Raw genomic sequence first — 25,917 nt, 5'->3', positions numbered from 1 at the left:
GACCTCCGGTACCTCAGAATGTGACTGTACTGAGAGGTAGGGTCTTTAAAGAGGTCATTAATGTTAAATGAGGTCAATAGGGTGGTCCCTGATAGAATATGACTGGTGACCTTATAAGAAGAAGAGATTAAGATACAGACAGGAACAGAGGAAAGATCATGTGAAGACATGGGAAGAAGATGGCCGTATACAGGCCAAGGCAAGAGGCCTCAGGAGCAACCGACTTTGCCAAACCTTTCATCTCAGACTTCCAGCCTCTAGAACTGGGAGACGGTAAATTTCTGTTATTTAAGCTATCAAGTCTATGGGACTTTGTTACAGCATCCTGAGCAAACTAGTACAAGGAGCCTGAGTTATGACCGCAGAATAAAATCACTCAAGGCATTTTTTAAAATTGAACACTGAGTGTGAACCAAGCACTGAGCTGAGTCCTGGCGAAGAAGTGACGAAAACAAAAGTTATACATGGTCCCTGCCCTTGTGGAATTAGCAGTTAGGTAGAAAGAGGTGGAGGGGTGGGTGCTGGGAGGATGAACAGTTAACAAGAACACAAAAGCAAAGTGATCACCAGAGGAGACCAGCAGTGCAGTACAATTGGCTGGGGGTGGGACAATCTGGACAGACCTGGATTCACACGATGAGGTCAGCACTTCTCTTGGAGGCCTTGGTCAATGGCATCCTCTTGGTCCTTGCTCCTCTCAGACTTCACAGGTTTGTTGGAAGGATCATCTCAGTTAATGCTTCTACAGGGCCTGGCATACACTAAGTGTTCAATAAGGGCTAGTTATGATCATTTCCAAGCCCAGTTTGTGGCCCCTCTCCACTGTCCTTCAGTGCCTTCATTTTGTGAGATCTCAAGCCAGCTGCTCTAAGGGTGTGGCCGTGGTACAAGAGGGGGCTGGGGAAAGGGGGAAGCTCTCGTGTATTAGTTCCCTTGTGTGGGCTAGGCTGGGACCCTCAGTGGCTGCCTAGAGTGCTAGTTTCTAACAGAAAGAGCCTAACGTTCCAAACCTATGTCTAGAACATGACCCCATCTGTGTGCTGGAGTCTGCCTGAGGAGTCTTCATTTGACTGCCCAGCATCTTCAGAAGGTTGGCATCACTCAGTAAGCCAGCTTGGGATAAGAAAAGAACCTAAGGCCTCTGGCTGTCATTCTTGGCATTGAGCCTCCACATTCAATCCTCGAAGGAGGCTGTGAATGTCACTGCCATTGTCTCATCACTGCCATGGCTTTTCCTATTAAAGGATGGATTACTTTCCTTATGGGGGACAGGCACAATTTTCACCAATAACAACCCTTGGCCCCATCTCACTCCAGACAAACAGCTGGCAGTGTTTCAGGCTAAGACCATGCTTCCTCCAAGGGGAGACTAAACTGTCAGTGCCCACTGAATAGTCTCACACTCCTGCCACCTTCAGAATTCAGGACACTGAGCCAGGGCAAAAGCTGAGGATTATATCCCACCTATGTAGAGTTCCAAAAAATTTCTCCCTCCCGCCCCTCCCCCAGCTCTGAAACGAAGCAGAACATCTTTTCTAGTAAAGGCCATCTCGATGAGTAACCAGGTATCAGGCAACAGGGAAGTTGTTAACATGATTTGTGGCAGACCTTACTAACCCCCTCCCAGGGGGATGGGTTGGCAGATCATCTTACACATACAGGACAAGCTCTAGGACCCAGGACCTCTCTGCTTCCTGCTTCTAAACTGGTTCGGGCTGTTTCCTTATCTACAGTCTGACTCTTGGAAAAACAAGTTTGGCCCACAACCTTCCATATCCCAAGGAAGTTAGAGTCAGCAGCGATCCAAGATGGGTGAGGAGAGAACACAAGTGAATGCCATTTGCTCTTTATTATTATTCATTATCTTCTGGTACAGAAAGAGACAAAACTTAACAGCTAAACTCAACAATTACAGAGAGAGAGAGAAAGCAGAAGTACAATTGTTTGTTACCCCAGGCTTCAGTGAAATCCTGACATATGAGTGAATGTACAGATTTGCCAGCCGACATGGGTCAACGCATGAATTACGAGCACAGTTTAAAGTGATACCAAAATGAATCCATTTCATAGTAATCACGTCTAGAAGCTCGGTTGCACATATCAGGGTTTCCACTGTCACAGAGTCACAATCACAGAGTGAAAGAACAGGTGTGTTCAAGCCTGGGAAAGTGGCATCCATACAGGGAGACAGATGGGGAGGCATAAAAAGCTGTGGGACTTGTCCCCATCTTGAATATCTGTGTTAATGCTCGGGCTGGGGGCGGGCGGGGGTCAGGCACTGGGCGCCGGTCACAGAGCTCAGGACAGTGGGACAACTGTGGAGGCACTGAGCCTGAGCGGGTGGGCTGGCTGTTTGGATCTCTTTGTCAGGGAAATTCTTGCTCAGATGAGCCTCACCACCCACAGCCTGGGAAAGGGAAAGCTTGCTACGTTTGAATATTTGAGGGTGAATGATGGGGGTGGCCGGACTGATGGTGAAATATCTGCTTTACAGACTATTTATCATGATGCACAGTTATATCACTTTAAATTGCAATTTAGCTCACAAACTATTTTATTCACAGAGCAAATAAGGGAGGAGAATGAAACGCTGCCATACCCAGCACGCACATAGTAGAGACAGAACAGAGGTCATCGTGTACACGAAGAGCCTGACATACGAGAACTGCTGAAGGCACAGTGAAGGGATCCATCATATCATGAGCCTTTTATTGGGAAAAGGGACTCGTTTTAAACTAGATCCCTCTTACACATATGAACCTGAAAATTGACTCAAGGGAAGAATATTGGGAATATTTCTACAGAGGAAGAATCGCAGATACCATGCATTATCTAGAGTTTGATGAAAAAAAAAAGGGTTTTTTTTTCCTACATTTTGAACTAGTGGGCTTTGAATTAATGGGCTTTTACCACAGTTGCAGGCAGTTTGATTACAGTACTTTTAAATTAGCTAATTATACTGATTAGTATGACTAGAGTTCAGTGGGGAGGATGTGCTTGTTTCAGAATTGGTGCAATCCTGAGATGGAGCTGCATTCCTTGTCATGCTGACAAGCAGCCTAGACAGCAGCTTGGCTACCCAGCTCTCCCATCTTGGCCTTGAATGTGAGGGCACACACATGACACATAACACACACATGCACACTCCTAGAAAGACAGAGCATAGGTGAGTAAGAGAATGTCTCTTAGTAATCTCTCTCTCTCTCCCTCTCTTGGACAAAGGAACAATCTAGAGGCAGTGTTGTTCTTAGTTCTTGTGTGATGCCATTTGGTTGTGAAAAGATCAACCCCCAGCCAGAGAGGAGCCATCTGGCTCCAACTCCTTAGCAGAAAGATGCTTTTGTATCCCAGATTGGTCATCTTCAGGCTAGCAGAAAGACACAGTCCAACAGATTGGGCAGGTTCCTATTCTCCGAAGCACCCAAAGGAATTCACACTAACGGCAGTGGGATTCGCAAGTTGAAGAGGAGGCCCCTGGCCTCTGGGTAAGACGGCACAGTGTCGCATGTCCGTCAGCCAGGGCACAAGGCAGCTGTCCTGGGGCCGCACACACTTCCGCTTGTGCTTTCATTTTGAAAAACCCCAGGTGATGGGGAGTAGCAGGGGAGGGACAAGATAGTGATGCTCGCTTCAAAAAGTCTTAAAAAAATTTTGGTTGAAAACACGTGAAAGTCACATTCCATGGAATTTGTTAAAGCCTTTTTGTTTTTAAATGAAAAATATCTAAATAACCAGCCCGCCATACCCCAAAATCAACAGTCACACATCTTTCCACCAAAAAGAAAAAGAAAAACCTAAAAGGCCCAGGCGTGCTCAGATTTCCTTCCATTGTTGACACCCACAGAACAGGAGCCGGAGGTTGGGGGCACTGCTCCAAAAGAGTGTGTGAGTCGGGGGTCTCATAGGAGGGAGGCCCACAGGATAGAGCTGCTTCATCCTCTTCCAAAAGCTTTAGTGAAGGAGGGCAGAAGGTGGCAACTCTGGAGGGCTTGCTCCAGCAGCTCATCTCAGCTTTCCTGACTCAGGGTCCTGTCCTCAGGCTGCCTAGCCCTGGGAGGTGACATTCCTCCCCTCAGACCGGAACCCTCCTGGTACAAATATAGCCACACGCCGGCTATTGTTTCAGATAAGCATGTGAGAAAAGGCAACGTGCACACGTGTACACACACACACACACACACACACACACACCCGAAGTCCAAAAGCAACAAAAATGTGGCTATCGCAGATTGAACATTGTATCAAATCGACATCCATACAAAGACAGAGTTGGAAAAGATATGTACAGGGCGTTCTTAAAGCCAAATGTGCACCGCAAGGGAGTTATGACCATGGTGTACTGTACAGCCTTTTTGTCTAAGATAAACTGTGAGAAACGTCCCGGGGACCACGGAACCCCATGTGGAAGAATGCTGTGAAGCCCCAGAACAGGAGAGCTGGCACCCGCAGGACACAGGCTGGTCTCCGCCCCAGGCTGGGCTCCCGGGCATCCCTCCGGCTCCCACCTCAAACTGGCTGCAAACAGTGAGCAGCTTGGCAGGAAAGGGCTTGACAGGGGCCAATGGGAGCAGGCACTCCCCAGCGTCCTCCCTCTGGCTCGGGTCTGTGGGGCCCACTCCTGGCTCTCTGCCCAGTGGGGAGGAGACACAGAGGGCTAAGTGTCCTCTCCCATGCTTCTGGCTTACACACAGGCACGGGCCCCGAGAAAACACGGGGACGGCAGGGACAGGCCCCGGATCCTCAGGGTGCCCCGGGTCCTCCAACATGGCTGAAGAGGATGGGTCCCAGCATCCCTCATGGACAAAGCAGGGGCAGTGGACACCCAAAATGCCTTTGGAAGGAAGGGCAGGGGTGCGGTGCTGGAGACCCAGAAGGAGGAAAAGAGGGAGGAAGGAAAGGTGGGATGCCACCTGGTCAGCACCTCTGGCATCAGGGAGCTCTCGGGGTGGAATGGGTGGGGAGAGAGAAGGAAGGAACGGTCCAACTGGCAGGAGACTGACTCCTCAGGTTGAGACTTGACTTCACAGCCCTCCGAAGACCTCTGCTAAAACGGGTGCCTCGTGATCTACATATTTCTAGAAGAATCTTCCTAAGGGCAAACTGCACTGGGCTTCCTGGTGTCTCAAGCACTACACAGGCATTAGCTCAATCACCCTCCAGCAGGCCTGTGAGGTAGGGGAAGGATGGAAAACCCGGGCCACAGGGTTGAGTTGGCCAAGCTGGCGGCCTCGCTGGGGTAAGAACACAAGCCTCCTTGCTTGAAGCATGTTTCTGGGTGAGTGCCCAGGACCGGAGGGGCCTCCAGAAGTTGTCTGTGGCCTCTAGGCAGGGCCACATTCAAAGAATGAGGCACAAGGCCTGCCTTGGAGAGCTGTTTAGACAGAGAGAAGCTTATCTTCTCAGTGGGTTTTAAACTGCTGTGGTTGCCAATAGACCCTGGCTGTGCACTCTTTTGGGCCCCACAAAAATTTGCTACATTTTTTAAAGCACCACAGAGGAAAAACGGTTTGGTGCTGAGGCCAGGAGGATGAAGATGGAGGGGTGGGGAGGCAGTGTTGACAGTGTCTTTTGCATGTCACTGACACTTAAAGGGCGGGTCACCTCTGCCCCACTGCTGTCCAAAGCCTCATTGAAATGGAGAGGTGGACAGTTCCTGGGCCACAGAAAGGGGTTGCTAAAAACGGACCACCACCTGGCAATGAGAGAGCATATCCCAGACAGGCCCTCAAACCCAGGTCATGGGCTTCCCCATCTCCCCCACAAAGAAATTTCTAAAAAGGGACACTTTCAGGTCTTCTCCCCAAGTGGGCACCATCATTAAGAAGAAATCAGCCGTCTGAAATTCAAGGTCATCTCAACACACCTACTCACAAAAAAGGGCAGTTGCCTAAAAGTTGAAGGTCAGAGAGCACAATGCTGAGGAAACCAAGTTCATGGGTTTAATCATCCTACGGGCTAACCTCACAAGGAGAAAACTTCAGCCTTCTACCAGCAGCCTGTGGCCCAACCATTCAAAGGCCACGGGCTCCACAGGCAGGGTTAGCCTTATCTGTTTTCCCGAGGCCATGATATGGCTCAGGCCAATGGGTAGTGGCTTTTAGCCCAGCTGAAAGAGAGCCTGGAGAGCCAAGGTCTGAGGGAGGCCAAGCACAGTAGGACCAGAGCTCCCCTCCAAATGACCACGTCCCCAGTGTGGAGGGGGTAGCTTGGCCAGCCAGCTCCTGGCCCTCATCCTTCACATGGCCTGTCCTCCTCTCAGGTGGCTCCAGACATTCCTTTGAACCTGGTTGGGAGTGTGGGGTGGGTATGGGGGGGTGTCACCCATCTGTGTGAATGATCTCCCTTGAACCCCTATCAGTGGCCCAGGTGGTATCATTTTGTTGTATTGTGTTCATTATGTTATTACTGTTGTTTTTGTTCTGTCTTTTTCCTTGTCCAATGTGAGTGAGGACAGAGAGCACAGGGCTAGTGAGGGAAAAGGGCACTGAGGGCTGGCTTCTCTCCCTCAACTCTGTGGTGAGGCTTCAGACAAACAGGTCTCCGGCCAGCTGCGGGGTCCCAGGGCTCGAGCCTGGGGCCACAGTCAACTGCATGGGGTGATTCCTTTGGCATAAGAGAAGCCAGTCCCTGATAGGAGGGCCAGATGGCAGGGGTGTGGGAGCTTCTGGAAGAGCTGGGCTCTCTGGCCCACGGCTCTCGCCAGGGGGTTTCCATGCATGCATGATCCCTACCCGCCTCCACCTGTCTCTGACAACTGACTTCCTACAGATCCACGGTAAGGAAATTATTTGGCAACGAGGAGGCTAAGGCTGTTTTGTGGTGGCACAGTCTTTAAAAAGTTAAAAAGCAAAAAGGAGGCCCCTGAATGAGGCATTTACATGGGACAGGACACGCGTCCCACTACTTGTCTGAGCCAGGGTTGGCCGCCACGATCTCCTCATACTTCGGGGGTGGGTCACTGTAAGACACGCTTGCCTCCTCGCTGCTGCTCTCCTGGGGAGCTGTCACCTCCTCATAGGATGGGGGAGGGGTGGCGCTGGACAGTCTGGAGAGAGACAGCTCGGGAAGGTAGAGGGTGCTCTCGAGCCGGACGGTGGTTCTGCCCCCCCGACTGGGCCCCAGCACCACCTGTGGGTGGCTCCCTGTCTCCCGATGCCCAGAGGCCTCTCCCTGGCTGTGCACCGTGCCCCGGTACACCATGACCCGGGGAAGGCTGTGCCCTGCGCGACTCGCTAGGTACCGGTTCTGAGCATATGAGGGGTGATGACGGGTGGCTTTCTGCAGCTGGCACCTCCAGATGATGAACAAGGCGATGACGATCAGCAACGCCACCCCCAGAAGGGGCACCACCACGTACATGGCATCTGAGCTCTGTGCAGGGTCTCGGACTGAGTAGACCGCATTCGGGTACCCCTTCCAGAACTCCATCTGCAAAAGAAGGACAAAGGGCAGCTGACACTCACATGTAAGCACTTCTGACTTCGGCAGGTAGGAATCAAGTTCCATAGGGTCTGCGCCTGCCCCCACCCTGACTGGCCTCTGAGAGCTACTGACAAAGCCGTGGAATGCCCTGAGGACTGAGGACAACATGGCCATGAGTCTGGCGGACGGGGCTCTAAGGACAGGTGAGCTGTTCTTATAGGGCCCCAGTGGCCCTGCCCTGGACTCAGATGGCTTCCCTTCATTGCTTCTGATCCATCTGAGATCTCAGGGCAGGTGTGGCTTATTCCCGAGGCTAGCTGTCCTCCCAGCACCCAGCCCCAGGGCAGTACGTGCCGTTTTCTCCTTGTCCTCGAAAACCTCCTTGACCTCCTCGTAGCTGCAGACCTCTTCCATGCACTCCCGCTCGATGGTGCCCTGGCGCAGCTCCTCCAGGAACTCATTGGCACGAGGGAAGCGTTTCAGAACCGAATGGGCATTCTTGGCCTCCAGAAACACTGAGGAGAAAGTTGTGCTGAGGCCTGGAGGGTGGAGGGGCCCAGAGGCACCTGCCGACCAGACTCAGCCTGGGCACAGAGGCTCAAGGATGGAAGGAAGAAGGCAGAGCTAGCAGGCAGGACACCCTTCTGGACATGTACAACAGATGGGAGGGCTGACTTTCTCTGATACCATGCTGTATCTGCCGACAAGACTCTGGAGGACAATGGGGCCCTCGTAAGAGGGAAGTGTGTGTTGCGTGAGAACCTTGCACATGACACATCTTGAATGTTATAGTCACCAGTGAATACGTCCCCAGTATCTTCTACCTCACCTCCAAAAGAGAAAATGAGAGCCTTTATCATAAGGATGCATTTCCCTGTGAGGCTGATGTTGGCATCCCCCACCTGAATGGCCACCTGGGCTGTCGGATGGCCTGGTATCAAGAGTCCTACCCTAGACGGTCTAGTACAAACCCTGGTGCAGGAGATCGGGACACTGGACACACGTGAATCTGAGAGGACCTCTGGGAAGAGGGGCAGCAGGCTCGAGATGGAGAGTCTAGGCCTTTGGAAACTGGGCACAGATGGCCTTCAGCCAAAATGTCACAGAGTGGGAGCCATATCCTCTTATTCCCAAGGGGAAGCCCCAGTTCCAGCTGAGCTGACTGGCACCCCCAGAAGCCTGAGCTGAGACTTTGGAAGATGAAAGAAGAGGTGACATCTGCTCCTAGTGTGCCCCTAGAGTTGGAGTTTCTTAGTCCTCATGTCAGGCAGGCCTCTTGGTCCCAGGCAGGCACCCCTCCCTAAACCCCCATGGCCGGCCATGTTAGCTTCTCTCCGAGTAGCCTGGGTAGGCGCACCTCTCCAGGGGAGTCTGTGCTCCAGAAGGGTGCCGAAGAGTTGAGAGTGGAAAGATGAGATCCAGACAACTGGACAGGAGCCACGGGAACACCCTCAGTACAATGAAAGCTGGGAAGGCCTTGAAAGGTAGGATAGCACTTTTCTATGAGCCCTAGGCACAGCCCTTCCCCACTCGGCCAGGGCCCAGACAAACTCACCTGCCATGGCTCTCTGTCAGATCCAGTATGTCACTCGCCTGGCAAAGGAGGAAAGCAGAGTCATGGTGAAATCACACCTCCAAAACTACAGGGCACCCTCTTGGCCCTGGGATGTGACCCCAACCACACTGGCCTGGTCAAAGGTCATAGCAGCCCCTCATGGCGCACAACACCCTCTGTGCAGCCTCTCCCAGCCCTGTCACTCTCATCCTTGTCCAAGCTCTCCTCTGGAGCTCCCCAAGTTGCAGCAGAGCCCACAGCAAACCTTCCAGCTATTTCCCCCAAGAACACAGTCTGAGAGTCTAGACCTAAGGCTTGACCTTTTCTCTTTTTTTTAAATAAAAAGAAAAACTCCTACAGTCTGAGGTTCTGCCTTCCTCACTTGACTCAACGATTGTGTGCACTTCTGACTTGGAAAAGACCCCAGGGAAAAGAGGGGCACTTAGGGAAGGTCCAGCAAGTCAACAGTGACAGAGACAGGACCTGTTTGGGGAACAGAGCTTGCTCACAATGGCAAGTTGCACATACCTCTAAAGACAAGCACGGTCCCTGAAACCAGGCAACGCATGTTTAAGAAGTGGGCACTGGCAACGCTTCCCACAGCCACAACAACCATCTCCAAAGTCACAGCCCAAGCCCAGAGGACCTGCTGTGTTCCTCTTCACCAGACAGGCTGGCAAGGATCTCCTGAAACTGAGTCATCTCTCCTCTCTGTGCATTAAACAACACAGCAGCAGAGGACCTAGACATGGATGGACACGTTCAAAACTGAGCCGCTGGCTAGAGGAGACCGTTCCTTCTAATTGGAGCTATCAGCCGAAAGCTCAGGAATTATCCAGCCCGTATGTAAACCATGATGGCAGCACACTGTCCCCACCCACAGCATACACTCCCACTCACACACATATTTTGGAGCACTGGCCAAGCTGTCCACATCTGGGAGCAATCACCCCATGGCTCCCCTCCCCAAGCAGAAGCTCTGGTTTTATGACTAACTGGATGTTAGACACAATGGTGTCACCCATGGGGCTACCCTTTTTGCCTAGGCTGCCAGGAAGTTCAGTGTTAACATTAACCATAAAGCACAGGCTCCCTGGAAGCCTAGCTATTAAACACATATGCTTTCTCCCCTGTAACATGGTATTCATTTTTCTCCTTATGTTTTCAATCTTATGTATATTTAAAATATATCCTCTAATCCTTTTGGCAAACAGGTAGAATGTGAATCATAAATGAAATGAAAACTGAAGGAAAAAGAGCAAAGCTAACATCCGTCTATGGAAACACCATGTTGAGGGAGCCTTTCTCTTGTGCACCCCACAACAATCCCACCCAAAACTCTTAACATGGGAATTTGTCCACAGACAGGCCTGCCATGGTGAGAAAAGTTGACCCTTGGTGTTTAGAAGAGAGAAGATGGAATATTATCTCAAAATCCTGCTTCCATTCTGGATCTCTGAGGTTCCCCTAAGGCCAGTGCCAGTCATGTGTCTAGGGTGTGGGTGTGGCGTGCCTAACAGCAAGGTTTTTGATTGAAGAAAAATGGAGCTGTTGTGTCAGGAATTGAAAAGAATGAGTAAAGCCTTACTAATAAGTGACGACAGAAAAATACATCTCATTGCTTATCAATGAGAACTGCAGTGTTGTTTTTTACATTTTTCTTCTGTGCAGAAATTATGTAACAGCTTCTAGATAGCTATGCCTTGTCCCAAACATACCTGACCGTGGTGGACACACACCCACAGGTATCACAGGCCGACTAGATTAGCCTGACACCTGCATAAATCATTAGTTCATTTTTAAGCTTCAGACAAGCCAGTAACTCTCCCAAACAGCTCCGGGGCATGGCCCACTCCATTAACAATTCTGTGACCGCACTCACTGCTGCTGCCTGAGGCCTCCTCCCCCTCCTTCCCCAAAATTTAGCGCCTGCTTCTTCCCTATAAATACACCATCAATAGGCCGTTACTATGGCAACAGTGAGGAAGCGCGAGGGCTCCACGACAGAGAATGCTGCGGCAGTCACGCACGTATATGTCCCTCCTGCCCCTGGTGGATACTCTAAGGCTGACTGTAGGCCGGAGGAATTTTTAACCCACTCCCCACAGGAACTCAGCTGAATCCTGAAGGCCTGGAAAGGAAGGAAGGCTGGGACCCGCCACCACAAAGACCTTCCTTAACCCCTCCCCGGACCGCAGCTGTACCGTCCCAGCACTCTGGGACGTCGGCTCTAAAGTCCTTCGCATGGGGACCGGCAGCCACCGGAGCACCCAGTGTCCCAAAGGTGGCCTCAAAAATGCTTCTCCAAATCCCAGCCCTCTTCATTGCCCTCACTCAGAACTGATCACCAGGAAAGCCTTCTGTGATCCCCAAATCTCATGACTCATCAACCCACCCGGTGACACGGAACTCCCAAGTGACCCTCCAACTCAAACTCTGGGCCCTCCTCGTCCCCTTTCTACTCATGCCAGCCCTGAAGGTGCCTGTCCTCGCCCACCATCGCCCGCCACCAGTGCCCGCCACCGGCGCGCTGCCCAAGAACTCCAGCCTCTGGCCCAGCAGCTGGGTCGGCTGCAGAATCCCTGGCGCCGTGGCCCGGCCAGGCCTCCAGATCCTCCCCCCACAGTGCCCAGCGCCCGGCTCAGGGGTCCTGGACGCGGAACTGTGCCCTCGGGGCCGGGGCGCCCAACCCCAGCGGCCTCACCGTTCTCCGGGCCCAGGAGGCGGCCGCCCTGTTTGTGCACGCAGCCCGCCACCTCGCTGCGGCGCCTCTTCCAGCAGGGCCCCTGTCCCCGCCCACCTGCTCCCCGTCGGCCAAGCCCCCCGGCCCGGCCCCGCCGTCTCCTCCCACCCTCCCTCCCCGCCCCGCTACCCCCGGGCGCCCCTGCGGGGCTCAGCCCGGCCCGGGCCGAAGTGCGCCTGGAGCTCCCCGCCCCTCGCAGCCGGATTCCCAGGCCCTACCCATTACCTCTGTACCCCCCTGGCCCTGCTCTCCTCTGGGGGCTCCGCTGCTGCCCGCCCCCCCCGCCCCACTCCCTGCCGCGCCAGGTCTGGCCTCGCGCCCCGCGCCTGGCGCTCCACTCTCGAGCGCCACGAACCCCGCGCCCCAAGCGCCAGGCCGCGATCGTCGCGTCGCACCGCGCGCGGGGCCGCCGGGCCGAGGAGAGGAGAAGGGGTGGGGGGCAACGCGAGCGGGCTGAGGGGGTAGGGCGGGCGGGCGAGCTGGGCCGGAGGGGCGGCGGCGCGCACCGAGCACCGCGCGCCCGCGCCCCACTCCGCCGGCGCCGCCCCTGCCCCCGCCCGTGCCGTCAGGGGGCGGGGCCTGGTCGGCTGGCCCGGGGCGCCCCCTCGACCCTCGGCCGGAGGCGCCGGCCCCGGCGTTATCCCCGGGCTCCGGCCTTCGGAAGCCCCGCGCCGCCTCAGGCTCGGGCGGCCGCACCCAAAGCCGGCGCGCCAGGTGGCCCCGCGCAGCCCAACCCCCTAAGTGCCCACCGTCCCGGCTCACCTGTCATTCCAGCCGGCCCGCCCCGACTGCCCGCGGAACCAAGCGAGGCGCGAGCCGGCCGCCCCGACCTGCCTCGGCCGGGTGCCAGTCGGCCTGCAGAAGAAGGGCCGGGTCGAGGCCACGTTCCGCCCCCCATGACTGGGTGACCTTGGCTTCGTCACTTACCCCCACCCCCCACCCCTGCCCCGGGATGGCAGCCTTCTTTCTGGTCAAGTCTGGGAAATGGGAAGAATCCCGCCGCCCTCTCTGGGGGCTGCCGCGAAATGAAGAGATGGGCTTGGGGACTCTTGGGGCACAGAAATGGGCGAGGATGGAATCTTCTGGGTCTTCCAGGGGAGCGCCGGGTGGGGGTGGGGGCCCTCAGGAGGCCTCCCTGTGGGAGGTTCAGTACGACCGACCGACTGGACGCTGGTGGCAGAGGGTTGATACAAGTGGGGGAGAACCCAGGAGAGGTGGGTGGCTGACAGACGGCAGGCCAGTTGGGCAGGCCAGTTCTGGGGCCCAGGCAGCCAAAGCCTCCCAGGAGAGGCCCATGAGGCCTGCTGGATTCTGGGGGGCTGTCTTTGTTCTCTGCACCTATGGAGCCCAGCCCCACAAGGGAGTTGACGCATCCTCCTAATTTGGTGTTTTGGGGGCATAATAAGCCTGGAAGACAGCCCCCGGAACTACCCTCGCCCCCCATTCCAGGCAGAGAAATACCTACCTGCCCTGGCTGGAAAGCTTCCACCGCTCAGCTGCTTCCGGTTCTGCCCCGGGGGCGGGGAATGGCAGAAAGCAGCCTTGGTCAGGGCCTCGGTCCCCTCTTCCTCCCCTTCCCCCACCCCAGTGGTGCTTTCCTTTCCATCCCTGCCTCCTGTTTGCAGAGTCCTCCCCTGACTGACTTGCTCTTCCAAGGCTGCAGGAGCCTTCTCTGCTCAGCACAGACCATCTGAACCCTCCCCAAGGAAGGCAGCAAGGCCGGCTCCCTGGCCTGTTGAGTGGACTTCCACGGAAAACATCAAGTTCACCTAGGATTGCGAATGGAGCTCCTTCAGGGCCCAGAGGGCTATGTATGTTTTCAAGGCACCCTGAGTTCGAGATCCTGGGCCCTAGTTCGTGGGGAAGTGGTCTAGTGCTCTTCAGGACCACACTTCCTGTGTACCCTAGTCCTCCACTGTGTCCCCCATCCTGATCTTCACAGATGACTTTACAAGCTTTCAGGATGAGGTGACAGTCAATGGCTTTCAGCGTCTTCCAGCAGCCCCAGCTAAGCTTCTGGATGCAGCAAAGCCAGACTACTTCTAATTCCCTCTCTGCCCAGAATTCCTTTCCTCCCACCGTCAGCCTCTGTGCACTTGTATTCATTCTTCCTAAGGAGCTCAGATGACATCTCTACTCTTGAGGCCTTAGGGATTCTCCACCCCCGCCCTGTGTTGATTGTTCCATTCCCAGCTCTCTGTCTGCAGAAACTATAAATGTGGGGCCTTCTGTGAGTGCCAAGGGCAAGAAGGAATAAGAGCAGGGAGTCTGCAGCATGCTGCTTGGGTCGTCTCTTGGCAGTACCACAGATCAGTTCTCAGCAAGTGTCTTAATCTGTCTGCATCTCAGTTTCCTCATCTGTCAAATGAGACTGATGATAATGGTACTTGCCTCAAATGGTGGTTGTGTTAGTTGCTCAATCGTGTCCGACTCTGCGAGCCCATGGACTACACCAGGCAAGAATACTGGAGTGGGTTGCCATGCCCTTCTCCAGGGATTCTTCCTGACCCAGGAAACGAACCCAGGTCTCCCACACTGCAGGCAGATTCTTTACCATTTGAGCTACCTGGGGAGCCTTCCAATGGTGGGGAAGAGGGCAAATTGGGATAATCCTATCAAGTGTGCCAGTTGTATGAGTTTGACACATGCTGGTTTTTGCCCACATCCAGCTGTGCTGTGTTCTTTGGTTGCTCACTGGTGTTGCACACTTGCCTCTTCTATCTTGAGGCCAGGGACCTTGTCTATTCATGTGTCCCTAGCATCCAACAGAGAGCCACATCCACAGCAGGCTCAGTAGATTCTTGCAGAGATGAGGCAGGAGAGGCTGGGGTACAGTGAGGACCTGGAGTGGGGGTCAGCCTTCAACTTACCACCAAGATATTGCCCCAAGAGCACCAGCAGCCCCAGACCCTGCATCCTCCCCGTGGGAGCCTGTGTCCTGGCTTCTTCCAGATTTTGTCTCCCTCAGAAGGCTTTCCATCACCCCTCAGGATGGTTCCAGGCTCTCCCAAGGACTGGCTGGGGAGGGCTGCAATCTTCCCTCTGGCCCTATTTGTAAATCATGGTCTGAACAGCCCCCTCTGCACCAGGATGGCAAGGACTTGGATACTGGTTTCTCTGCCTTGGCCAGGCACTGGGCAGCTAGATGCACTTCGAGGGGTTTTCTTTTTCCAGTCAAATCACAATTCCTTTATAACCTCCCCCAGACTACTTGTACAGTTCAGATCTTCATTGTCTGAATTCTAGACCTGCTCTGGTCTTCTTGTGCATGTTCACTTCTCCTCCATCTCCATCGAATTCAATGAGCAGCCTCCCTTAGTAGGTTGGTGATCTCAACAAACACACCTTGGCACACATGGAAATCACATGTGTAGGGTACATTGTGGGATAACCCAGCTTCAAAAAAAGTGTACGGTACAGTTGCTAATAAGACACAAAGATGGCAAAAGGTAGATCATATAAAAATGCCCAATACAATGCAAGAGGCTAGATATTCCACCCCAACCTGATCCAAACCTCTAAACTGTCTCCATTTCTGATCCAGAGCCCATGTGGCAGGACCAGGTCCATGGCTGTTGAACCAATCGAGTTGGACAGGTTTCAATGTCTAGAAGGGTTCCCTGTGTTTGGTTCAAGACTCTGCTGTCACCATTTAAAATTATTAATACTTTTTGAGTAAGAGATCTGAGTTTTTCACTGGGCCCATCAAAGAATATGGATGACCCTGCTCATCAAGGACATTCCCAACATCCCTGAGGGTCCCATCCCAGGGTCTCAACCACCCAACCAGTCTTTGACTCTTTCCCTCCTCCCTTCTGCCTGCATTGGCCAGTCTCTCCTTTCCTCACCCCTCAACTTCATCGACTCCATCATCTTCCTCGCTGTGGCCTCTCCCTTTGACTGAGAAAAGTACTCTCTTCCAGTCTCATTCAACCCTGGCACATCACTCTCTACCCCATTGTCATCCAGCCCAGAATTGAGCCCTCCTATGAGCTCTGTTGCCTGCCAATCTCTTATGTCCTCACCACGCCTTGCTGTGTTCCTGAGCCTAACACTTATCCTTACTCCATCAGTGTTTCAATCCATCTCTGTACACTGATCAATAAATTAATCTAGTATTATGCACTGAATTACCCCCCCTCTCAAATTCATATGTTGAAGTTCTAATCCCCTCAGAAGTGAAGTGAAGTGAAAGTCACTCAGTCGTGTCCGACTCTTTGAAAACCCGTGGACTCTACAGTCCATGGGATTCTCTAGGCCAGAATACTGAAGTGGGTAGCCTTTCCCTTCTCCAGGGGATCTTTCCAACCCAGGGATTGAACCCAAGTCTCCCGCATTGCAGGCGGATTCTTTACCAAATAAGCCACAAGGGAATCCCCTCAGAATATGACCATATTTGGAGACAAGGTCTTTGCAGAGGCAATTAAGGTAAAGTGAGGTCTTTAGTGTGGAGTCAACTCCTATCTGACTGTTGTCCTTATAAGAAGAGATAGTCAGACTTCCCAGATGGCTCAGTGGGTAAGAATCTGCCTGCCAATGTAGGGGACATGGGTTTGATCCCTGGTCTGGGAAGATCCCACATGCTGTGAAGCAACTAAACCTGTGCACCACAACTACTGGGCCCATGCGCCTAGAGCCTGTGCTCTGCAACAAGAGAAGCCACCCCAATGAGAAACCAGAGCACTGCAGTGAAGAGTAGTTCCCCACTCTGCACAACTAGAGAAAGCCTGAACAAAGCAATGAAGATCCAGTGCAGTCAAAAATAAGTAAATAAATCAATCAATCTTAATAAAAAAGATGATCAGGACACAGCCACACACAGAGAGAGACCATATGATAACACAGGAAGAAGGCAGCTGCTAACAAACCAAGAAGAGGGACCACTGAATAAATCAACTCTGATGACATCTTGATCTCAGACCTCTGGCCTTCAAATCTGTGAGAAAGCAAATATCTCTTGTTTACACCACCCAGTCTGTGGCACTCTGCACACTAAGATGTCAGGTATTCACTCGGTGCTGATATGTATCAAGGACTGTTCTAGAATGCAGGATTACAGGAGCCAGCAAAATAAACATTAACTCCTACCCTCATGGAACTGAGAAAAAAAAAAAAAAAACTCCAAACAAGTCAAATATACCGGATATTGGGGGTTGAGAAAAATGAAGCAGAGAAGAGTCTTGGTTCAAGTGCCATCTTCTCAGTGAGATCTTCTCCAACCACTGTACGTAAACACCCTCTGTCCTGAAGCCACAGTGTTCACATGTCCTAGGGTCAACCAAGAGGTCGGTGTGCTGAAGTAGAGCAAGTGAGAGAGGAAGATGGTAGGGGATGCCATCAAACATGACATGATGGGGGTGGCAAGCAATCATGCAGGGCCTTGAAAGCCACTGTAAGGACTTTGACTGCTAGAGTGATATAAAGAGACAAGGGCAGAAGCAGACTATTTAGGGGCATACTAGATTAAGTGAAATAATCCAGGTGAGAGGTCACGGTGGCTCCCACTAGGTGATGCAGTGGAGGTGGTGGGAGGTAAGCAGATTCTGCGTCCATTTTGATGATAGAATACTAGAATTTGATGACAGATTGGTATTAGGCTATGAAAAAAAAAAAACAGAAATCAAGGACAGCTCTCAGGATTTTATTCAGAGAAATAACAAGGATGGAAGTACATGAACTAAATTAAGGAAGACGGCAATGGTGTTAAGATAGAGAAGCCTGGAGTTCAAGGGTGACATCAAGGCTGGAGATATAATAGGAGAATAATCAGCATCTAATCCATATTAAAAGTCATGAGACTGGATGAGATCAACAAAAGAGTGAGTGTAGAAAAAGAAAAGCAACCCAAGAACCAAGCCCTGGGCAGGCAAACATCTAGAGGGGCAATAGCTGAGAACAAACCAGCAAATAAATGAGTGATCAATGAGGTAGTGGGGGAAACCAGGAGAAGGTGTAGACAACTGCAGAAGGTGTATCAGGAAGGAGAGACCCATACATTCCTCAAGTCCTATTGACCGTACAAATAAGAGAAGGACAAAGAATTGCAGCAACATGGAGATCAGTGGTGACCTTTAAGAGCAATTTCCAGAGAGACATGGGGAAACAAGGCAGCTGAGAATGCTTTCAATCTACAGTGGAAAAAGAGAAATGTCAGTGAGTAGCAACTGGCAGTTCTTTTGAGGAGTTGTGTTGTAAAGGAAAGCAGAGAAGTGGGAAACTGGTAATTGTAGGGGTACATGGGGACCACAAGAAAGTGTTTGTTTGTTTGTTTGTTTTTTAATATGGGAGAAATTATAGCATAGCAACGTGTGTGTGCTAATGAGCCAGTAAAGAGGGAACAATTGATGATGCCAGAGAGACATGCCAAGATGCACGTAGGGGGGAGAGGGGATGCTGGAGCTCAGAGCAGCTCTCTTACGATGCATCCTATTTTCTCATTGAAACAGGAAACCAGGCCACCAGCTGGGAGTAAGGGTGGGAGACGGGTGTCAGCAGTTGATGGAGAGCTGGATGTTCTATGGAAATATAACATGATTGCTGGGCGGCATTAAGGGCTCACTTGAGATTTAATGACCATTCATTTCAAGTGAAATTACTCAGCATGTCTGCATGGTTTTATCCAGTCATGTTGAACTTCACAGAGTAGGTGGAAAGTTGGATTTTATCAGGGCTGAGTTTAGCTAGTTCAGTACAAAGAAATGGCAGTGGGACATAGGAGTTTCGAGTGGATTCAAGAGAGATTTTGATGACTGATCTTGGATTGTAGACTGGGTAAGAAGGGAAGGGAAGGATAGAGTCAGGGTCTGGTAAAAGGCAGTAGGAAAAAAAGTATGGCTGTCTGAAGGGTCTCCGGTGGTGGCTGGAGTTGGAGGATCATTGCAGTTCTTGTAGAACTAAAAGGAATGAGCTGGCTTTGGGACAGCAGGATATAATGGCAATTATGGAAGGGTGATGGTGACAGATAAGGCAGGGTATTAGGATAAAACCAGAGAAGTAAGTGGCTGTGATAGGTAGAGAGAAGAGAAAGAGTCAATGGACTGAGAGACCAGGAGTTGAATCATCTACATGGACACTGAAATCAGCAAGAAGGCACGTATTTAAGGAGCTTTTGTACCATAGCCTTTGAAGCCTTACCTCCTCCCCAACACCTCACTCTATTCCTTGGACTCTTTGTGAACCTGAGGGACACCCCACTGTGCCCTTCAGCTCTTCCCAGGGCCTCACCCCTCCTTCAAACTCATTTGTTCTGGAGATCACCCCACCTGAGCCTACACTCTAGTGAGAGCCCCACCCCATGTTCTGATCCATCATCACTCCCCTGAACCTTGCCCTTGAGCATTTATTGAGCACTTATTATGTTCCATGAATTCTGCTTCATGCTGATGACATAAAGGTGAATCAAACAGACTAAGTCTGTGCCCTGATTCCCTTCTGGTTGGAGGAGAGAGACAATAAACTAGCAAACATGGAAAAGACCTAACAAGGCAGTTGGTAGAGGTGCAAAGCTGGGAAGGGGGATTGCAATGCTGACTGTTACCTCATCCTGATTCTAACCCCGGCCTGGTGGGGTTCTCACTCCAGGCCAGCTCATGGTGACACTAGAGAGCTCCAATCACTCCCCCAGATTCTCCCCATTCCAACCCCAGCTCTGGCCTTCACCTTCTTCCTTGCCTTGACCTCAGAACAGCCTCTGATGACATCCATCATATTCCTCAACCCTCAGCTAGTCCATGATCTATTCCTGAGTCCCACCCCAATACCACCCATCACCTCGCTCTGACTGCACTCCATCTCCCGTCTCCTCCCTCCTCCTCACCAAGCTTCTCCTCTAGCTCCTATTCCTGACCACTTACATCCTCCTCAGCATCTCTGCCTGCTCCTCACTTCATCCTGCTCTGGAGTCAGACCATCTAGATTCAAAGTCAGCCTTTCTACTTGCTAACTGGGTGCCTTGGGCAAGTGACTTTACCTCTCCAGGCCTCAGGTCTCTCATATAAATAATGGGAATGATAATCTCAGTTTTAAAAATCCTTGTCAAAACTGACTGAGACAATGTAAGCCAAGAGCTTAGCACAGAGCCAGGTTCAACAGGGTCTCAATCAACACCAACTAAAAAATTACACTAGTCTGGGGCAAATGGTGTGGCACAGGGGGTGCTTCTGGGTTGATTTCTTTCATCCAGCCTGGAAATATGCAAACCATCACAAGGAAAGTTCTACCCTTACCAGCACCGCCCTCACCCTGGACTTTGGAACATTCCCGGCAAGCTCTGATGTCCTTTTGACAAACTCTGGAAGGGGAAGTGGAACGAGAAGAGAGCCTATTGATCCTGAACTTGCAGGTCTAGGGCTGTCAGAGCAGCTTGTGCCTCTCTGGCTACCTCTGAGAATCTTCCTCCATGTGACCCAGAGTGGTCCTTGGGGAATCCAGGGTCTGATGGTCCACAGTACTGAGAGGTTGAGGGCAGCTGAGGAACTACCTGGAATTAGACATTGGTCCTTTTGTGAGAGGAAGAAAAAGATCCCTCAGTGACTGAAAGGTCCCCAGCACCCCTACCCTGGAAGTGGAATTTCCTCCCTTTCGTTGAGCAGTCATTTTCCCTTTGGTCTTCTTTCCCAGCTAAGGGTAGAAGAACCCCAGACCAGGATTTCTCAAAGACTATGATGCACAAGAATCCTCTAGTATGCTGTTTGATCATGGAAGTTCTCATGTCTTGCTCTCTATCCCATACAGAAGCAGTAGGCCTGATGGTGAGCCCAAAGTCTGCATGCTTACCCAGTATCCAGTATGTTGGTTGCTCTATGATGTGGATGTGGGCCCCTGGGTGAGCCACACTTTCAGAAACACAGCTCTGATCTTGCCTTTATATTTGAGAAGTGCCCCCTGCCTCTCCCTGTCACACCCCCACCCCCAGCAGATGACTCCCAGAGGATGGACTGTAAGAGGAAGCAGCCTAACCTCAGATTTGGCATGTGAAATAAGCAAGCACATGTGAAACCCTAGGAGCCTTCAGAAACCCTAGGAGCCAGAAAAAGCATCTCAAGACCTGGGCCAGGGGTCCTGAGAGGTCTGAACAGGCTAACCTGGGTTGACCAGATTGTTCAGGGCTGAGGAACCAAAGCCAAGGTTGGATGGCCATTATATGACTCATCATATCCACACATCCTTTTTGTCCCAACCTTGGATAGGAAGGAGATCAAATCAGTCAATCCTAAAGGAAATCAACCCTGAATATTCATTGGAAGGACTGATGCTGAAGCTGAAGCTCCAATACTTTGGAGAAGAGGGTGACAGAGGATGAAGTGGTTGGATGGCATCATCGACTCAATGGACATGAGTTTGAGCAAACCCCAGGAGATAGTGAAGAACAGGGAAGCCTGGCATGCTGCAGTTCACGGAGTCACAAAGAGTCAGACACTGAACAACAACAACAATAACACACATACAGCCTAAGCCAGGAAGGTGCTAAAGCAGTAAGCTCCCAGAGCCCTTAGCCCTATTGCCCTTCATTTTCCCTGCTTCCCTCTCCTGGACATTGTGGTCAGGGTACCTGTCATTGTGATCCTTGGAAAGCACACTTCTTTCCTTTCTGGATACCATGATCATTCAAGTTGTGACAACCATGCTTGAGGGCTCCAAATTCAAGTCCAAATACATTTGTTGTCTCTGATTCTGATGATTGGAGGTGAGGCACTAGAATCATGCTTTCAGAAAGGATTGAGCCTCCTGGAGCCACTACCTTTACAGGAATGCTCACCAAGCATCAGAGGTGTCACTTGCCACCAGCCTCTGGTCTTCAGTAGACATATTAAATCTAAGATGACATCGATTGCATTACCTAGAAATTAAGCCATACCTCCAATTAATATATGATATATAATACTTTCTTAGCACATGCAATTTTTATTTTGTACTTATTGAAAAAGCTCTATTAGACTTCATCAGATGATGATTTTTCTCATAGGTCTTTCAGGCATTTATAGAAAAAGAAAAATATAAGTAAAATTAAAGTAAATTTGATTCCAAGGTCAACTCTCCTGAATGACTTTTTGACTGATACTTGTGGATGGCACTGTTTTCCCACACAGCATCTGAGGCTTCAAGCATGTTGGGGATGGGGCCTTTCTTTAAATAATGATTTTTTTTAAAAACCTGCAAGGAGGGAGGAGTCAAGATGGTGGAATAGGATGATGTGCAATTCGTCTCTCCTCGCAGGTACATTAAGAATACATCTACAAATGAAACAGTCTTCACAGAGCACCTGCTCAACATTAGCAGAAGACTTTGGACACCTGAGAGGATAAGATCACTCCCCCTGCAACCAAGTAGGTAAGAGAATTCAGCACCACCAAACCAGCTTTACAATAAATACTAAAGGCACTTCTTTAGGCAGAAAACATACAAGAAGGAAAAGATCTACAAACACAAACTCAAAACAATTAAGAAAATGGTAATAGGGACATACATACTAACAATTACCTTAAATGTAAATGGATTAAATGCTTCCACCAGAAAACACAAACTGGCGGAATGGATATAAAAATAAGACCTATGTATATGCTGTCTACAAGACACTCACTTCAGCTCTAGTGACACATACAGACTGAAAGTGAGGGAATAGAAAAGTGTATTCCATGAAAATTGAAATCAAAAGAAAGCTAGACTAGCAATACTCCTATTAGACAAAACAGACTTTAAAGACTACTGCAAGAGACAAGAAAAGACACTACATAATGATCAAGGGATCAATCCAAGAAGACGATATAACAATTTTAAATATTTCTGCACCAAACATAGGAGCACCTCAATACAGAAGGCAAATGCTAATAGTTATAAAAAGGGGAAATTGACAGTAACAAAATAATAGTGGGAGACCTTAACACCCCACTTACACCAATGGACAGATCATCCAGACAGAAAATTAATAAGGAAACACAAGCCTTAAATGACACATTAGACCAAATAGACTTAGTTGATATTTGTAGGACATTCCATCTGAAAGCAGAAGAATGCACTTTCTTCTCAAGTGCACATGGAATAGTCTACAGGATAGATCACATCTTGGGTCACAAATCAAGCCTCAGTAAATTTAAGAAAATTGAAATCATTTCAAGCATCTCTTCCAACCACAGCGCCATGAGATTAGAAATAAACTACAAGAAAATAACTGTAAAAAGCACAAACACATGGTGGCTAAACAGTATGCTACAAAATAATAGATCACTGAGGAAATCAAAATACTATGAAAATATGGCAACAAAACCTTGACAACGCAAAACCTATGGAATGCAGCAAAAGCAGTTCTAAGAGGGAAATGAAATGAAATGAAGTTGCTTCAGTCATGTCTGACTCTTCACGCTCCTCCACCTATGGGATTTTCCAGGCAAGAATACTGGAGTGGTTGCCATTTCCTTCTCCAGGAGATCTTCCCAACCCAGGGATCGAACCTGGGTCTCTTGCATTGCAGGCAGACTCTTTACCATCTGAGCCACTAGGGAATAGTTCTAAGAAGGAAGTCTATAGCAATACAATCATACCTCAAGAAACAAGAAAAATCTCAAATAAAGAACATAACCTTACCCCTACAGTAACTAGAGATAGAAGAACAAAAAACCCCAAAGTTAGTAGATTGAGAGAAATCATAAATATCAGAGCAGAAAAAATTAAACAGAAATGAAGAAAAGAATAGCAAAGATCAATGAAACTAAAAGCTGATTCTTTGAGAAGATAAACTAAATTGATAAACCTTTAGCCAGACTCAGCAAGAAAAACAGGGAAAACCTCTTCAATAAGTGGTGCTGGTGAAACTGGGCTGCTGCTGCTGCTAAGTCGCTTCAGTCGTGTCTGACTCTTAGTGACCCCATAGACTGCAGCCTACCAGGCTCCTCCATCCATGGGATTTTCCAGGCAAGAGTACTGGAGTGGGTGCCATTGCCTTCTCCGGTAAAACTGGGCAGCTACATGTAAAAGAATGAAATTAGAACTCTTCCTAACACCATACACAAAAATTAACTCAAAATGGATTAGAGACCTCAATGTAAGGCTAGACACTATAAATTCTTAGAGGAAAACATAGGCAGAAGACATTTATCTTAAGACATAAATCACAGCAAGATCCTCTTTGACCCACTGCCTAGAGTAATGAAAATAATAACAAAAATTAACAGATAGGACCTAATGAAACTCAAAAGCTTTTGCACAGCAAAGGGAACCATAAACAAGACAAAAAGACAACCCTCAGAAGGGGAGAAAATATTTGCAAATGAAGCAACTGACAAAGGATTAATCAAAATATACAAACAGCTCATGCAGCTCAATATTTTAAAAAAAAACTCACCTAAAAAATAGGCAGAAGACCTAATAGACATTTGTCCAAAGAAGACATACAGATGGCCAACAACATGAAACGATGGTCAACATCACTAATTATTAGAGAAATGCAAATCGAAACTACAATGGGGTATCGGCTCACACTGGTCGGAATGGCCATCATCAAAAAAACAAAAATGTACAAGCACTAAATGCTGGAGAGGATGTGGAGAAAAGGGAACCCTCTTACACTGTTGGTGGGAATGTAAATTGATACAACCTCTACAGAAAACAGTATAGATGTTCCTTAAAATATAAAAATAGAACTAATATATGACCCAGCAATCCCACTCCTAGGAATACTCTCAGAGAAAATCATAATTCAAAAAGATATATGCATCTCAATGCTCATTGAAGCACTATTTGCAATAGCCAGGACATGGACATAACCTAAATGTTCATCAACACAGGAATGGATAAAGATGTGGTGGTGGTGGTTTAGTCACTAAGTCGTGGCCGACACTTGGTGACCCCATGGACTGTAGCCTGCCAGGCTCCTCGATCCATGGGATTCTCCAGGCAAGAATACTGGAGTGGGCTGCCATTTCCTTCTGCAGGGGATCTTCCCCCACCCCGGGATCAACCTTTGGTCTCTTGCATTGCAGGCAGATTCTTAACCAAATGAGCTACCAGGGAAGTCCAAACATGTAACACATACTTACAATAGAATATTTCTCAGCCATAAAAATGAACAAAATTGTGTCATTTGCAGAGATGTGGATAGACCTAGAGACTGTCATGGAGAGTGAAGTTGGAAAGAAAAAAAGAAATATCACATATTGACTTATACATGTGGAATTTAGAAAAAAAAAAAGTTTAGATGATCTTATTTGCAAAGCAGAAATAGAGACACAGATGTAGAGAACAAATGCACTGGTTCCAGAGGGGGGAAAGTGGGATGCATTGGGAATTTGGGATAGACACAGATACACTACTATGTATAAAATAGGTGACTATAAGAACCAACTCTGTAGCACAAGGAACTCTACTCAGTGTAGTAGTGACCTGAATGGGAAGGAAATTCAAAAAAGGGGGGATAGATGTATGCATATAGGGCTTCCCAGGTGGCACTAGTAGTAAAGAATCTCCCTGCCGATGCAGGAGATACAAGAGACATGGATTCGATCCTTGGGTAGGGAAGATCCCCTGGAGGAGGGCAAGGCAACCCACTCCAGTATTGGTGGGGGAAAATCCCATAGACAGAGGAGCCTGGCAAGCTCCAGTCCATGGGACCACAAAGAGTTGGACACAACTAAAGTGACTTAGCACACACGCACATGTGTACTTATCGCTGACTTACGTTTCTGTATGGCAGAAACTGATACAAAAGTGTAAAGCAACTAAACTCCAATAAAATTTTTTCTAAAGCCTGCAGACCCTAAAGCAGGCTTTGCAACTCCCAGAGGTTGGCCAGTTTGGACTGCTGCTCAGGGAATGTAGTTCATGCCACTGATCGTATTTGATTTACTGCCTGGGCACCATCTCCCCACCTGGTCCCCATCGCCATTGGTTCCTAGAAGTTAAAGGAGTCTGTCATCTACTTTCCTGGTTCTGGTGAAGGATTAGAATCTTCCACTGTCCCACTCTCCACCTACCTCCCCTCTCCACTTTAGGGCCCAGCTTCAAGCTATACAACTGCTTGGCTGTGGTATGGAACTGGCTCCTCCAAACAGAGCATTCCATTTCTGTGCTGGCTGCCTGATCCTCACGGAACTAGGGCCACGAGGGGGTGACAGGACCTCAGTGTGGAGGAGTAGGAGAAAGTGAGTTTGGATGAGGCCACCTCTCCCCACTCTGGGTTCCTTCCCAATCCCTGGTTTCTTGCCTT

General features: G+C 49.8%; 1 protein-coding gene across 5 annotated transcripts; it reads right to left on the bottom strand.

Annotated features, from left to right (window-relative positions):
* Nucleotides 1–1,830: 1,830 nt before the first annotated feature.
* PRRG3 (proline rich and Gla domain 3) lies at nucleotides 1,831–12,543 on the bottom strand. 5 transcript variants are annotated; one of them, XM_043896974.1, is made up of 4 exons: nucleotides 12,483–12,543; nucleotides 8,978–9,015; nucleotides 7,777–7,937; nucleotides 1,831–7,428 (listed from the first exon to the last, which is right to left on the bottom strand). In XM_043896974.1, the coding sequence occupies exons 2-4, from the start codon at nucleotides 8,982–8,984 to the stop codon at nucleotides 6,901–6,903; spliced, it is 696 nt and encodes a 231-aa protein (XP_043752909.1). In that variant the 5' UTR covers nucleotides 8,985–9,015; nucleotides 12,483–12,543; the 3' UTR covers nucleotides 1,831–6,900. The 5 variants fall into 5 exon arrangements, with proteins under 5 accessions (XP_043752909.1, XP_043752907.1, XP_043752905.1 ...); XM_043896972.1 differs by lacking the exon at nucleotides 12,483–12,543 and adding an exon at nucleotides 11,946–12,246; XM_043896970.1 differs by lacking the exon at nucleotides 12,483–12,543 and adding an exon at nucleotides 11,682–11,833.
* Between the last annotated feature and the right edge of the window lie 13,374 nt (nucleotides 12,544–25,917).

This window comes from Cervus elaphus, chromosome X, assembly GCF_910594005.1.
Source record: "Cervus elaphus chromosome X, mCerEla1.1, whole genome shotgun sequence".
Lineage (NCBI taxonomy): Eukaryota > Metazoa > Chordata > Mammalia > Artiodactyla > Cervidae > Cervus > Cervus elaphus.
This window is presented reverse-complemented; position numbering and strand designations above follow the sequence as displayed.

Excerpts from the sequence above, each read along its gene's own strand:
- PRRG3 (XM_043896974.1), bottom strand. Across the intron at positions 7,429-7,776 it reads TCGAGGACAAGGAGAAAACG|ATGGAGTTCTGGAAGGGGTA; the intron begins GCACGTACTGCC and ends CTTCTTTTGCAG.